Genomic DNA, 15,963 nt, shown 5'->3' on the forward strand with positions numbered 1-15,963 from the left:
TTATTATTTTACATTTATATTCCGCTCTTCCTCCAAGGAGCCCAGAGCAGAGTACTACATACTTGAGTTTCTCTTTCACAACAACCCTGTGAAGTAGGTTAGGCTGAGAGATGCGTGACTGGCCCAGAGTCACCCAGCTAGTTTCATGGCTGAATGGGGATTTGAACTCAGGTCTCCCTGGTCCTAGTCCAGCACTCTAACCACTACACCACACTGGCTCTAACACAACACAACACAATATAATATAATATAAAGACAACATATGTAGGCAGACACATGAAACTCTTAATCCATACAATTCTGTGGCTAACTCCTGAGACTGTGAGCTACCTGGCATTTTAAACCAATGATCTTGAAGAGGTGGTAGAATTTATTTATTTATTTAGCAAATTTACTGACTACCTGACTTCTTTAGACTTGAGGCAGTTTACATAAATTAAAATAACAGTGAAGACAAAAAAACAAACAAACCCAAACACACATACTAAAAGCCTGGCAAAACAGATACGTTTTCAGAAGGACAGAAGGGAGGGGGCATTATGAATCTCAGGAGTCAAGGCTTTGGTTTTTTTTTAAAAGGAGGGGGCTGCAACAGAAAAGACCCTCCCACGAGCCTGGGCCCCACGTACCTCCCCTGAATCCAGAACTGAGAAGACCCACCTGATCCCACCTCACAGGGTGGGTCCAAGTTGGGGAAGCAGTCCTGAAGGTGCACAGGAGCCAAACTCTGAAGGGTTTTATAGGTGATAACCAGCACTTTGAACTGGACCCGGAAGCGAACTGGCAGCCAATGGAGCAACCTCAACAAAGGTGAAACATAATCATATTTTCTGCTGCCGATAAGCAGGCAGGCTGCGGCATTTTGAGCCAGCTGGCTTCCGAGTCATTTTCATACCTTGTTGTCTTCAATTACCTTCTGCATGGCTGCAAACAATATTTTTTATCTCTGGCTAGAGATTTGTCTGTGTTTCCTCATTGGTCAATGAGCAATATACTAAATGTGGAATAAATATATGCAAATACTAGCTACTTCCTTCCAGATAGCCTATAGGGTTGTATCCTGCCATCTTTTTTGTGGCAAATCTCATGTTCCTTTAACAATTGCATAAAGGGCAGAAATAAACTAGGTGAGGTTTCCATCCCTTTCGATGCAGAGCAAAGCTAGCCCTGTTGAATGTCTGCCTACCACGCGGCTCCTAAAAGCACAAAAGAGATGGCAACTTCAGCAATAATATGCACACCCTCATATTGTGGAAACAGTCATGCAGAGAGCGAAAACAAATCTAGACCTAGGTTTCGGTCCTTAGGGAAATATTTAAAACAGTCTATTGTGCAAAAAGCAATTACTGGCATCGTATCGATGCTATCGTTCGTCGCTGCCTGATTCAATTCACCATTGTCTTATTCCGCCTTGCGTTACAGCGGTTTTTCGCCAGAGTGATGAGGCGCAATGTCCAACAGGGGGCGATAGCAGGGCGAAAGGCCGATCCCCATTTACCTCTCTATCGCTCTCGCTCTTTCTCCTCTTTCGTCCCGTGTGACGCGCCGTAGCTGTTGATGTTCACTTCCGAGATGGCGGCGGCCACCGAGGGCCCCGTGAGGTTGCGGCTGCTTTTCGACTATCCACCCCCGGGAAGTCCGGCCTGCGGGTTGTGCTGGCTGCTCCTGGAGCCCAGCCAAGTGCGCCTGGTCACCGACCTGATCAGCCTCATCCGGGATAAGTTTGGCTTCAGCCGCCGCGCCAAACTCAGTCTCTTCCTCGAGGGGGCGCTCCTGCCGCCCACCGAAAGCGCCCGCCTCGTGCGGGACAACGACTCCCTCCGGTGGGGGCTCTGCGGGGCGGGGGCAGCGAAGACCTTGGGCACGGGAGGGGGCAGGCAGGGTTGCCAACTGACCAGGGAGAAGTGGCCTGATCTGCTGCTGCTGTTATTTTTATTGTTGTTATTATTTTACATTTATATCCCACTCTTCCTCCAAGGAGCCCAGAGTGGTGTACTACATACTTGAGTTTGTCTTTCACAACAACCCTGTGAAGTAGGCTAGGCTGAGAGAGAAGTGACTGGCCCAGAGTCACCCAGCTAGTTTCATGGCTGAATGGGGATTTGAACTCGGGTCTCCCCGGTCCTAGTCCAGCACTCTAACCACTACACCATGCTGGCTCTCTTGTTATTTTATTATTATTATTCGCCTCTCCAGTGCACTACTGCTCTGAACGGCTCACAACAATTAGACACAGATACAATAAAAGTAATAAAATTAGCTAATTTTTTAAAAAGTCAGATTAAAAACCACAATTATTAGGTTCAAATTAAAACTGAAAATTATAAAAAACTAAAGAAGCTAAAGAACCTACCAGATAAAACAAAATAACAATGGAGCATTAAAAATCCTCCTGTAAAAGGTGTGTTTTAAGATGATTTTTAAAAACACTGAGGGAGGGAGCATGGCGAAGCTCTTCAGGGAGGGCGTTCCAAAGCTGAGAGGCCACAACCGAAAAGGCCCTGTCTCTAGTCCCTGCCAACCGGATCTCTGTTAGTGGCGGGGTCATGAGCAGGGCCTGAGATGATGAGCGGTGGGCCCTGGCAGATTAATATGGTTAAATGTGGTCCAACAGGTGCCCTGGCCCCAAGCCATGTAGGGCTTTAAAGGTCAATACCAGCAGCACCTTGAATCTAGCCCAGAAGCGGATTGGTAGCCAATGAAGCTGACGCAGGATGGGTGTGATACTCATGAAGCGACTGCCATTAAACTGCCATGAAGCATCCCTCACTTTAATGGTACCACTGCTGATTGAGCAAAGAGGCACCTTTTTAAAATGGTGATTCTCTTTATTTAGCAGGGGGAGAGCAACTGGCCCTATCCATCCCCAGCACAGCATACCTCCAGTGGCTGTTGCTTAACTTATGTGAGCCCTTTGGGGACAGGGAGCCATTTTATTTATTTATTTATATCTTTGTAAACTCCTTTGAGAACTTTTGGCGAAAGTAGTATATAAATATTTGTCGTATTTGTATTAACAGAAGATATAAGTGAGCAGAGTTGCTACAACATGAGGATAAACACTACTCCTTTTCAGGCTGTAGTTGGGATCACGGCCGTACCCCTTCTGACCTTCACAGAGTTTCACACATTCATCCAAGGGTCTGAACAGTAACTGCCTATGATCTAGTTATGTTGTTATGTTATGATCAGTTATGTTGTTTTCCCCCCAGTTGCCGTGGAGAACCTACACCAGGGCTGCTCAGCTTTGGTCCTCCTGCAGATCTTGGCCTACAACTCCCATAATCCCTGGCTATTGGCCACTGTGGCTGGGGATTATGGGAGTTGTAGTTCAAAAACAGCTGAGGGGCCTAAGTTGAGCAGGCCTGTTAGGATCTGTATGCACGTGTGCCAGATTTATTCAGATTTTCAAATTGTGGAGGTCAGGTGTGATTCCACTCCAGGTGCTTATTATCCATCTTCTAATGTCAGTGCATGAAGCTACTTGTAGAGACCTAGCTACAGAAGCTGGGTTGAGAGAACGTAAAGGTAAGCTTCCCAAGCAGAGTTGGGAATAAGCTAAGCCACACTGAACACAGTGGGACTGACTGACTTCTAAACATACATACATACATACAATTAGGCTGTTAGTCACCTGCAGTATACCGACTCCTGGTTCTTTGAAATGCAAGGACTTGCAAGAAGCCAGGTTTGAGTGAATGATAATTTATAAAATGATAATGTGTAAACCATTATATGCCTTTATTGTCTTGGCAGAGTCAGGTTGGAAGAAGTTATTGGAGAAGACAATTATGAGAAAACTGCTAATGGTCACCTATCAAAGAAAGAGAGAAAACGACACAGGCAGAAGTTGGAGGCAGAGGAATCTGACAGTGCAGCAGAAGAGCACAGAAAGAGAAAAAAGAGTAAAGGGAATGTTGAGCACCTTTCAAGTCAAGAAGAGGATGTTGCAAACGTTCAGAATCCTAAGAAACATAAGAAAAGGGAAAAATTAGTGATTGAAAGAAACTATACTGCAGATAGTAATGACAATGCTTCTCATTCCAAAAAGCTTAAAAAACAAGTTGACCGGGGAAAAGAGCGGGAGGTTGAGAGAACCAAAAAGAGGCAAAAAACAAGGACGTTTGAAACAAAAAAGACCAACAAGACTTTTCCTTTGAGTCTTAGCCAACCGAGTATGGGGAAAAACTCAACAGCACAGGCCAGTACAAAGAAAAGTGGAACTTCAAGTGACTCCACCACTACGTCATCTGACAGTGACCACAGTGTAACCAATCTAAAGCAAAAACCCGCACATAAAACTAAGGTGGCAGCAGAGCACACACACAAATCACAACTGGATTCTCTGGTAAAACTCACTTCTGCTGGTAAGCTTGCTACGAAACCTAAAGATGGAAATGCGCCAAGGAAAGCAAAAAGTAACAAGGCCAAGAGCCAGTCCTCTAGCTCAGATACTGATTCTAGTTCAGGGGAAGAAGAGGAGCAGAAAATCAGTAGCCTGAAAAGTAAATTGCTCTCTAATAGCCGAGGAACTGCGACAGGCTTGACTTCAAAGCCCAAACCTCAAATCTCTTCTTCTGATTCTGATAGTTCAGACTCTGAGACTTGCACTATTAAGAAACCCAAGACAAACACTGCATTCAATCAGTCCTTGGGAGGAAATGATGGCAAACTGCCAGCTGCTACTTATGGACAAACTGCAAGCCTTACCAATGCTGCAAGGGGTCGTGGGAGAGGAGAAAATGTCTTCTGGAGAGGGCCTAGGGTTCGTGGTTGTCGTGGCATATTCAGAGGCCGGGGAAGAGGAAGAGGAGAAAGTACCAACTTATTCTATAATTACAATGGTGAACACCAAAAACAACAACAGTTAAATGAAGCAGCAACAAACACTTCAGTTATTATCCAGGTGAGTGGTGGTGACCACGGCTTGTTTTTGTCTCCATCACGGATGACATATTTGGTGAATGAGCACTGTAAGATAAGCATACATCACAAAATTAAAATACAAAGCTTTTATCTGTAGATGTGACTAGATTTCTTGCATCCTAAGTTGCCTGTTTAAAAATAGCCCATAAATTCAGAGTTCCGTTTCCAACAGCAGCTATGCAGGAACTCTGGAAACTACCAAGCAGAGTGTGATGGTGGCTTTCCATTCCCCGTTTGTCCTAGCATCTGGAACTCGGAGGTGCAAGGCATTCAAACATGCAAGTTCCCTAGTGTCTTTTGTTATTTATTAACTTTTTTTTTTGTTGGGTTTGTTAATCTTTAATTATAATGTCTTCTATTTCATAGAATCCAGTGGAGGCGCCGAAGAAGGATTATAGCACACTACCTCTGTTAGCTGCCCCTCCCCAAGTAGGAGAGAAAATTGCCTTTAAGGTATGAAATCTTAAAATACATATATTGTAACGCACTTCATATCTTTGACTATAGCAGAGTATGGAATTCTAATAACACTGACAGGAATCTGATGCTGGAGTTCAGTTATTGGGAGAGGATTGTATAATTAGTATAGTTGGGTGGAATATGAATTGTGTTATGAGTTCTAGCATTACACAGTCAAAGTGTATGTGTTGCTTGTAGGGCAAGGTAGCCATGATTCTTCAAAGAGAGCATGCTTACTTGAGTAGATTGAGTTGGCTCTTGGTTTCCCTTTACCTCGTTGAAAAAAGGGGTTTAGTACACTGAGCACAAAGCATAATAATAGACAAAGACTGGAAGGCAGTCCCAGAAGATGGACAAATACAGTATTCAGGCAAATTATTTAAAGTATGCACATTAAACTGGAAACTAATCTTAGCAATATATTGATTTACTACAAAGAAACAAATTGCATTTCTAAAAGCAAGGACAAATAGAGAGCAGCAGTCACTGCTGAGGAAGCCGGTGATTTCAGTGTTGTTTCTTTAGTGGGTCCAAGATCAGTTTTAAAATTGCTTGAATGGTACGGATATGCACGGAATTGGCGGGGGCTGGTTCAAAGGCGCGCGCGTGGGGGGCTAATTTTAAGGGTGGGGGAGAGTGCACTTACCACCTCCCCGCTCTCTGTAAAACTGGTCCGGCAGGGCAGCAGCATACCTCCCTGCCGCCCCCATCCTCTCCTCGGATTGGAAATGACCAGAAGTAGCCCGTGCACGTCGCACTTGTCCGTGCGTACAACGTGCACATGCCAATGTGCGCAGGATGAGATGCTATCTTTGTGTGCATACAAACATAACCTAAGTGAAAGCCAACCGCACTTGAGGATTAGGCAGAATCATGTTGAGTCAAATTATTGGACCACCTAGCCAATTCTGTCTACCATGACCTCAGATACCTGAGCACAAGATGCTGGAGATTGAACCTGAGACCCTTTGATTGATTGATTGATTGATTGATAAATTTATATACCGCCTTTTATTAAAACAATCCCAAGGTGGTTTACAGCAGAATTTAAGAACAAGACTGTAAATAAAGACACAATTAAAATATTAAGCTAAAAATATAAAACAAATCTGATTAAAAATTTAAAACAAAAGCATAAAAGCAATACAGAGTACAAAGAGCAGCAGCAGAGACAATCAAAAGCCTGGGCAAAAAGCCAAGAATTTACACTCTTTCTAAAAGCTGTGATGGAGACCGAGGAGCGAATAGCCACTGGGAGAGCATTCCAGAGTCTGGGGGCAGCAACAGAGAAGGCCCTGTCTTGCGTGCACAACGACTGAGCCTCCCTCATTGTCAGCACCCGGAGCAGAGACCCCTCAGATGACTTCATCAAGCGGGCAGCAACCTTTGGGAGCAGGCAGTCCCTCAGGTATCCCGGGCCCAAACCGTTAAGGGCTTTAAAGGCCAAAACCAGCACCTTGAATTGGACCCAGAAACAAACTGGTAGCCAGTGCAGCTCTTTCAAAATGGGTGTGATGTGCTCCCACCGGGCAGCCCCAGATAAAACCCTAGCTGCCGCATTTTGCACTCGCTGCAGTTTTTGGATATTCTTCAAGGGCAGTCCCACGTAGAGCACATTACAGTAATCTAGCCGTGACATGACTAAGGCATGCATAACTGTAGCCAGATCTATCTTCTCGAGAAAGGGACGCAGATGGCGCACTAGCCAAAGCTGTGCAAAGGCACCCCTGGCCACCGCCTCTACCTGAGCTTCCAAAAGCAGAGCCGGGTCCAGTAATACCCCAAGCTGCATACTTGCTCTTTCAAGGGGAGTGCAACCCCATCCAGAACCCGTAAAATCTCCTCATCCCGATTGTCTCTCCTACCGACCAACATTACCTCCGTCTTGTCTGGATTCAATTTCAGTTTATTAACCCACATCCAACCCATCACGGCCTCCATTAGTGGTGTGCATGGTTTTGGTCCGGCCCCATGGGAAAGACCGCCGGACCGGACCGGCGGTCCGGATGGGCGGGGGACTGCGACTTTAAGCGGGGTGGTGGTGGTAGTACTTACCCCCGCCACTCTTTCCCCTGCAGTGCTGGTCCGTTGAAAAATCTTCTTGGGGCGGCAGAGTTCCTCCCTGCCGCCCCTGCCCCCGTCGCTGTTAGTTAAGGCTTAAAAGAGACGAGCGCTAGTGGCGCGCATGCGCCCTGTGCGGCGTGCGCGCTCGTCTCTGACGCTGCCGCACGCGTGCCACATACGTCACAGTGACGTATGCGGCGTGCGCGTCAGAGATGAGCACGCACGCCGCGCAGGGTGCATGCACGCCACTAGCGCTCGTCTCTTTTAAGCCTTAACTAACAACGATGGGGGCAGGGGCGGCAGGGAGGAACTCTGCTGCCCCAAGAAGATTTTTCAACGGACCAGCACTGGAGGGGAAAGAGCGGCGGGGGGGGGGAAGTACTACCCCCCCCGCTTAAAGTCACAGTCCCCCCCTGCCGGACTGGGGGGGACTCCGGACCATGCACACCCCTAGCCTCCAGCCCCCGATTCAGGACATCCACCACCTCCCTAGGATCAGATGACAAGGAGAGATAGAGCTGAGTGTCATCCGCATATTGCTGACAACTCAGTCCAAGTCCCCGGATGACCTCTCCCAGCGGCTTCATGTAGATCTTAAACAGCATGGGGGACAAGACCGAAGCCTGCAGGACCCCACAGGCCAATGGCCATGGAGCCGAGCAGTAGTCCCCCAGCACCACCTTCTGGACCCTCCCCTCGAGAAAGGACCGGAACCACTGCAATGCAGTGCCTCCGATTCCCATACTCGAGAGGCGGCCCAGAAGGATACCATGGTCGATGGTATCGAACGCCGCTGAGAGGTCCAGCAGAACCAACAGGGATGCACTCCCCCAGTCTAGCTCCCAGCAAAGGTCATCCACTAGAGCGACCAAGGCAGTTTCAGTCCCATATCTGGGGCGGAAGCCAGATTGAAAAGGGTCCAGATAATCCGTATCATCCAAGACCCTCTGCAGCTGGGATGCCACCATTATTATTATTCAACATTTATTATGTGCAAAGCTGAGCCATGACTGCTCTCCTGTCAACAGCTGGCTCTACTGCTCCTTCCTTTCCACAGAAGAATTAATTGGTCTTTGTGTAATCCCTTTTAATATTTGTATTTCTACGTTACTTGTTCTCTGGGTCTGTTTAAAGTATATGTTCTGTTTCAGTTATGTGTCCCTTATGGATGGATTAATTCTTAATGCTGTTATTAGCCATGAACCCTTCAGATAGCGCAAGATTTAAAATCAAAGTGGTTAACTAAATACTATAGAAAGCAGATGGAACATGCTAGGCTCCTAGAACTGACTGCCCGGATCTTTGGTTACTCACCTGAATAAATTACAATTTTGTGGAAGAGAGTGGAGGTCAGGTCTTTATTGGATAGCATAATCCACTGAAGCCATATGCATGCCTGATGTTTTACATTTTATTTTAACAGCTTCTGGAATTAACTGAAAATTACACTCCTGAAGTATCTGATTACAAGGTATTGCTATTGATACTTACTGTTTTCTGATATTCTTATTGATTATACATTCATATTCTGAATTCTCAGTGCTTCTTCTAAGTAGGGATGTGCATGAACCGATTCAGCGCCTCCTTAGGGAAGCGCCGAACTGGCTCAGGCACCTGCAGCCGAACTCTACCACTTTTCTGAGTATGGTGCTTGCTTTCCAAAAGGCTGCATGCGGCTGTGGTGCTGCTCTCTGCAGCCTGCGCACAGTGTTGGCACACACATGGCTGCTGTGCACGTGCGGCGGCCATGTGCGTACCGATGCTGCACACATGCTGCAGGGCATTTTGTACAGCAAGCGCCACATCCAGAAAAGAGGTGGAGCAGGTAAGGACCTGCTTACCCGCTTTTTAAGGGAACTGTGCCCCACCCCCGGCTGCCTGAGCCCATTCAGGCTCATCCCTACTTCTAAGAATGAATATGGTGTGGTGACTAAGAGTATGAGACTTGAGCCAGGATATTCTCCATTCACAGCTCACTGGGCAAATCTTATTCTCCTATGGACTTACTGGGCAAGCTATGATGTCTCAGCCTCAACCCACTCCGTTCTATAATATGGTGGTGGTGAGATCTTGTATGGCCATTTGAGGTAGTGTGGAAGACTGAGCTGGTCTGTTAGAGAAAGAATTGACTTCAACACGCAACATGATCTTGCAGGTCACAAGGTTCCTCTCTTGGCTTGATGGTGGAACCGATACTTAATAAGAGCTGCTAATACCTTGAGCAGTTTTATAGCAGATGTGAATTTGATAGTAGCTTATTGCCTTTTACTTCTCTGCAAACATGACACCATTAACTACACTAGAACTCTCAAATAGTTTTATCTATGTGCAAGCTATCAATTTTCCCTTCTTCATCTTATTATTTAAAGCCTTCCCCATTATGCAAGCAGAAGCTATTATCTATATAATTATTTCTCCAAGATGGTCTGTTCTGGATGCGTGGCCACCTCGTGAGAGCACACGAGAGATCCAGAGCGGCAGGGAGTTTGGTGCCTGAGGAGGCGGGTGGCCGGCGGGTGAAGCCGCACTGGCCTGAGGAGGCGGGCGGTTGAAGCCACACCGGCCTGAAGAGGTGGCCGGCCGGTGGGACGAGCTGGTGGCAGGGCAGCCGGAGGCCCTGGCCCAGCCACCAGTGGTCCAGAGGAGGAGACGGTGGTGGGATGCCCTGGCCCTGGCCCGCCCGGGTGAAGAGTCGGCGGCAGGCCCTGGCCCAGCCGCCCAGAGGAGGAGGCGGGGGGCCGGCCTGGCCTAGCCTCTGAGAGGAGGACGCGGGACAGCCTGGCCTGCCCGGCTGCCAGGGTGAGGTGGCAGCGGGCCCTGGCCTGGCCACCAGGAGGAGGTGGCGGGAGCCGGAGGAAGCCAGAAAGTGTGTGTGTATGGGAGGGGGAGAAGCGGGGGGGGGGAGGGAGACAGCTGGGCCGAACTAGAGGTGCAGATGCTCTGTGCCCGGGCCCACTCGTTAGTATTGTTGTTATTGTTGTTGTTATGAATATACTGCTTTTCAACAAAAAGTTCATAAAGTGGTTTATATGGCAAAACAAATTGTTTGAAAATAGTGTTCCCTGCCCCAAAGGGGCTCGCTATCTAAAACCGTCAGTAGCTATGATATCTGCTAAGCATGTTTTCTCTATGAGGTTACTGATGTGAAGCCTTGACATAGAGCAAATTAGGCAACAAATCTGGCTGAATGCAACAAATATAATTTTATTTAAGTAGCAAAATGTCCATCCTTATTACAGGAAGGTGGGGAGATATTGTTCATTGAGGCCAAGGGGGCCCTTTGGGGCTTTCTGCTACAAGATTCTTCTTAAGTTGCTGGCTTCCAGCAACTCAGATTCTACTCTACTGGTGCTCTTGGCTGCTATGTTGTTGTTGTTTCCTCATAGGAGTAAGTGTACTTATGTGGGGAAAGATAAAGACGTGTTCAGTGTTTATGGGGGTGAAGCTAAATAAATGACCCCAATTTCTTCACAGAAGTTCATTTTCAGAATAGAAACCATTGAGAACTAAGCCTGCTTCTTTCTGCCGACCCTCATCCTGGGTTCCAGTTCTTCAGTATTCTGTATTGTAGTGGAACCTATACACTGGGTTTTATTTCAGTATAGGTGGCTAAGGAAAATATTGCAGATGAGATTGTATTTTACATGGAATCCTGAACGGCGCAGTGTATCCTTGTGTGCTCTGTGCACAGAGACATGCTGCACTACCTGCGGGGGTCCCTGTCTGTGAATCCAGGGACCCAGTGCCAGGAGCAGATGGAAAGTTTTGCCCTTCACCATCACCACAGCAGTAAGAACACAAGAAGAGGGTTGCTGAATCAAGCTTATGGCCTCTCTAGTCCAGCATTCTGTTTCCCGGAGTGGCCTACCAGATGCTTCCGGGAACTTCACAAGTAGGAGATAAAGGCATGCCCCCTCTTCTGCTGTTGCTCCCCTGCAGCTGGTATTCAGAGACATCCTGCCTGTAAACCTGGAGGTAGCTTATAGCTATCAGGACCAGTAGCCATTGATGATTTGTCTAATCCCCTTTTAAAGCCACTCATGCTGGTGGCCATCATGATATCATGTGGCAACTAATTCCATAGACCCAATTGTGCATTATGTGAAGTAGTTCTTCCTTTTGTCTATCCTAAATCTTCTGCCAGTCAGTTTATTGATGACTCCTGGTTCTAGTGTTGTTTGAGAGAGAAATTTCTCTCTCTCCACTCTGTCCACCTAGATGTCTCTTGTGTCTTCCTCTTGTCGCCTTTTTTTCTAAACTAAAGAGCCCCAGTTGTTGCTTTTGCTTGTAATAAAGGTGCTTTAGCCCTCTCCTGCACCTTTTCCAGTTGTATAATATGTTTGGGATGCAGCAAGCAGAATTGTACACAGTATTTCAAATGTGGCTACACTATAGATTTGTATAAAGGCATTATGATATTAGCAGTTTTATTTTCCATCTGTTTCCTAATGACCTCTAACATAGTATTTGCTTTTTTGGCACACATTTTGTTGACATTTTCATTGAGTTTTCTACCACAATCCCAAGGTCCCTTTCCTGGTTAATCAGTGACAGCTCAGACCCTGTCAGTGCACAGTACGTGTGAACTTGATTAAAAAAAATTGCCCCAATAGGCTTCATTTATATCACTTACTTACATTAAACTGCATTTGCCATTTTGTTGCCCAGTTTGGAGAGATCCTATTGGAGCGCCTCACAATCCATTTTGAATTTCACCACCCTGAATAGTTTGGTATCATCTGCTGGTTTAGACACCTCACTGCTTACCCCAATTTCTAAATCATTTATAAACAGATTAAAAAGCACTGCTCCCAATACAGTTTGGGGGGTAGGCTCACTTTGTCTATGATGAAAATTGTCTATTCATTCCTACCCTCTAACCAGTTACTGCTGTATTTCCACTCATATACCCCGCACGCAAGTATAACCCACACCAAGTATTCCCTGTAAAAAACAAAACAATCACTTCTGGGGTGGGGGGCACGGGTATACACTGCACCTGTGTAAAACTCGCAGGGTATAAGCCATGGAGCCGCCTCCACTTCCCCTCCCTGTGAAACCTGCTGCTGTTCCCGATGCCAGAGGATGTCTTGGAAAGGCAGCTTGGGCTTTTCTAGGGGAGACAGGAGGCTCTCCATGCACCACCACCCCACACCCCATTTTGCTTTTGCCACCAGGGATTTCCCCATCTTGAATGTAATATATTGAATATAAGTGGTGGTGAGGGGAGGGCTGGGGAATGAGTACCATAGTGGCAAATTTTATGTTGAAAAAAATTATATATCCTGTCCCACTTAAATCCCTGCACTCCCTTTTGCCAGTTCCGAAAAACTGAATATCTCGTGGGATATACATGTGAAAATACTGTTATCTATAAACTGACCTGTCTGCTTGTCCCATGACTGCCAAGTTTGCTCAAGAGCCTTTGACGATGGATGTGTCACAAGCTTTTTGAAAGTCCAAGTGTACAATATCAATTGGATCACCTCCATCCACATGCCTGTTGACACTCTCAAAAACTATAAAAGGCTAGTGAGACAAGACTTAACTTCGCAGAAGCTGTCTGCTTCTTGTTCTTCTACAGGTGGACCTTGTTATCCGCAGGAGTTCCGTTCCCTTGGCTGAGGGAACGGAATTTTGAGATAGCAAAACTGCGGATAACACATTGAGGCAAGGGGAACTAGGGGGTTAGGTTCCTGGAGCCAAAAACATTGGCTAAAAATGGTTGGAAAAGGTAGAAATAATTGAGAGTTCTGTTTCATGCGCTGTGTGTCTCCAGCTGTCCAACAATGCCCCCCCAAAGCTGCAGTTCTCACATTTTCCTGTGAAAAATACAGGGAAAATTCCCATCTCCCCAAAAGATGCACAAAATGGATCTACACCCCAAAAACTAGGAACCATAGATACACGGTTTTTAACCCTTTTATGCACCACATGTACTGGGTTCGGGTGTCAGTTGTATACGTGGAACTGTGGATGTTGGAACTGCTAGTAACAAGGTCTACCTGTATATGTTTAAATTATTTTTGTTACCTGGAACAGGCACTAAGCTAACTGGTCTGTAATTTCTTGGATCCCCACCTGGATCCTTTTTTAAAAATTGGTGTTATGTTGGTTACTTTCCAATCCTCTGGCACAGAGCCTAACGTTAGGGACAAGTTGCATATTTTTGCTATAAGATCAGCAATTTCACATAAAGTTCTTTAATAATTCAGCATCCCCAAGTGAAATGCTTCCCCCTTATATAAATGTATGGTAGCAATTCACTTTTTATAGGAGAGTGTAAAGGAAGTGCACACAGAGACACCATTGAGGTGGGAGCTAATCCTTTCTCTGCCTATGATGAGTCCTGCTATTGACAATCGGGAGTGCCTCATCACCAGTCACATTTGGGATTTCTGTTTCTTGGCCACACTGAAGTGTGACAATGTTGGGAACTGGAATTTTATATATAGAGAGATATATAGATATAGATGATACTGATCATTGAAATGTTTTGCCAGAAAGATCTGGGCAGATAAATTTGTCACATTGCTCTTAAGCTACATAAACAATAACATTTTGTAATTCTTTTTTTCTTCTTTTTTTGAGGAAGGGAAAATTGTCAGTTGGAACCCCACAAACAAACAACTAGAACTTGAAATTCTTTCTTTTTCATCGAGTAAGTATTCTGCAACTTCAGGACTGAAAATACAATCACATTTTGCTATTCTTGCAAGCAACAGCATGTCATTGCCTGTGAAGCTGACTTTTTCTTATGAAACTTGACATCATTCTGGCTTTCGGTGTAAGTTAACTACGTGGCTTCAATCCTCTACCTGCAAGTGATATCATGAGTACCAAAACCTTTTGGACAATTCAGGAGAACCTTGATATTTGCAGGAGTTCCATTCTGGGCTGCAGTTGCGGATATGGAAACCGCGAATATAGAATCATTGGGGGCTATAGGATTGTGGGGGTTAGGTTCCTGGCTGGCCGAAAATTGGCTGATTTTCACGGGGGTGGGAGCTTCTTATTATGCTCTGTTGCTCCCCAGAAGTCATGCTATGCCCCCAAATCGGCCGAAAATTGACGTTCTATTTCCTAACAAAGATGGGAGCCATTTCATGGTTCTGTTGAAGAAAGTGGTGGCTGGAAATGACCTCCATTGTCATATCCGGCCACCTCCAACCTCTGGATATGCAAGGTCCCCCCCCCCCCGCCCGGTATGCCAAGATCAAGTGTCTTTTTCCTGACCGAGGATACGCGAATCTGCAGATATCGAGGTCCACCTGTATTTTTTAACTATATTTGTGTTGGGGTTTTTATTGTAGTGGCAAAAGAGCCGGGCAAGTTTGATCTGGTTTACCAATCTGCAGATGGAGCTGAAACAATAGAGTATGCAGTATCTCAGGATAGAAAGGTATGGTGAGACTTTTTAAAAATTTCTGTGCTGTAGATTGCCTTTCAAATCACTGCACAGTCTGTGCATGTCGCAAGCTGTGGAAGGAGGGAAATTAGTCTCTGTTCAGCCCTTTAGGAATACTCCATGCAGCAGGATTGTACCAGCAGTGGGACTGAACTATCTCCATAGAATATATTCTCCATATCTCTTATGGATATATGTATATATATTTATATTTATATATTTATATATCTCCATAAGAAAATAATTGGTACCGAATACAAATTCATCATCTAGTTACTTGTGTTTTAGTATTATAGGTGTATATGCATAGTTTCATATATTGTGTACAGCTTTATATTTACTTAGTATGTAGTTAAATTACTTTCTTAATCTGCAAAATATCACAGACGGGATTGGGGGGATAAAATCACTTCACTTCCCATCCTTTCTGTTGTACATTAGACTTCTTCCCCCTTGGACAAATATGTGTGTTGATAGATTCCTCCCCCCCCCCGTTTAGTTTTAGTATCAAAAAGGTTTAATGGGTAGGGAATTGCATGCATGTGTTTTGTTGTGTCCATGTTGAGTCTTACATGTGTGTATATATTATTTTTTTCTTGTAGATAACTGAAAGCTGGGATGCACTGATTGAGCCAAGACTAATAGTTGACCCTCCTAATACTGAATCAAGTATTGGAAATGGAAATCCCTAGGCTGTGAACTTGTGTGTAGGATGTAAATTTTTGTGAGGTGCTTTCCTTTAGGTTCTGAAGATAGTATATGCACATTATTGTTAGAGGTTTCTTTTTTTAATAAAGCATTTTTAATTGAAATGAGGCCTAAGAGAAAATGTATGTTTTAATAAGCAATTTAATACCTTTAAAAAACACAAACTTTCCCATGCTTAGCTGACACTGTAAGAACCTAAAAGGTCTTTTGCCTTATAGTTACATCCAGATATTTTGAAATGGATCAGTTCATGGTCCTTTTTCCACTGATTGCAGTGGGAGCAGCATCATACCTGTAGAATTTATTACAAATTTATTAAATTATCAAAAGTTCATATCCAGTTACAGAATTCTGTATCCTCTTTTAATGCTGTGTAGCTATTGCAGGGCTACACGTGG

The 15,963-nt window shown here is 45.2% G+C and overlaps 2 protein-coding genes across 11 annotated transcripts in view; one reads left to right on the forward strand and one right to left on the reverse strand.

Annotated features, from left to right (window-relative positions):
* The window catches only part of SCPEP1 (serine carboxypeptidase 1), a 40,940-nt gene extending 39,302 nt beyond the window's left edge, over positions 1 to 1,638 (reverse strand). Inside the window, exon 1 of one of the 9 annotated variants that reach the window (XM_053295502.1) lies at positions 1,499 to 1,638. Coding sequence is in view for 1 of the 9 variants with exons in the window: in XM_053295501.1 (XP_053151476.1) it covers positions 1,348 to 1,353 (6 nt within the window). In the remaining 8 variants the exon portion in view is untranslated. Of the gene's footprint in view, positions 1 to 629; positions 841 to 1,347 lie in introns of those variants that run through there. The other 8 variants (XM_053295498.1, XM_053295499.1, XM_053295501.1 and 5 more) reach the window with 8 other exon arrangements.
* On the forward strand, positions 682 to 15,673 carry COIL (coilin). Of its 2 annotated transcripts, none has more exons than XM_053295495.1 (7): positions 682 to 810; positions 3,757 to 4,906; positions 5,293 to 5,379; positions 8,873 to 8,920; positions 14,041 to 14,110; positions 14,763 to 14,851; positions 15,460 to 15,673. In XM_053295495.1, the coding sequence occupies exons 1-7, from the start codon at positions 791 to 793 to the stop codon at positions 15,547 to 15,549; spliced, it is 1,554 nt and encodes a 517-aa protein (XP_053151470.1). In that variant the 5' UTR covers positions 682 to 790; the 3' UTR covers positions 15,550 to 15,673. The 2 variants fall into 2 exon arrangements, with proteins under 2 accessions (XP_053151470.1, XP_053151469.1); XM_053295494.1 differs by lacking the exon at positions 682 to 810 and adding an exon at positions 1,538 to 1,823.
* Positions 15,674 to 15,963: the final 290 nt, after the last annotated feature.

This window comes from Hemicordylus capensis, chromosome 2, assembly GCF_027244095.1.
Source record: "Hemicordylus capensis ecotype Gifberg chromosome 2, rHemCap1.1.pri, whole genome shotgun sequence".
Classification (NCBI taxonomy): Eukaryota; Metazoa; Chordata; class Lepidosauria; order Squamata; family Cordylidae; genus Hemicordylus; species Hemicordylus capensis.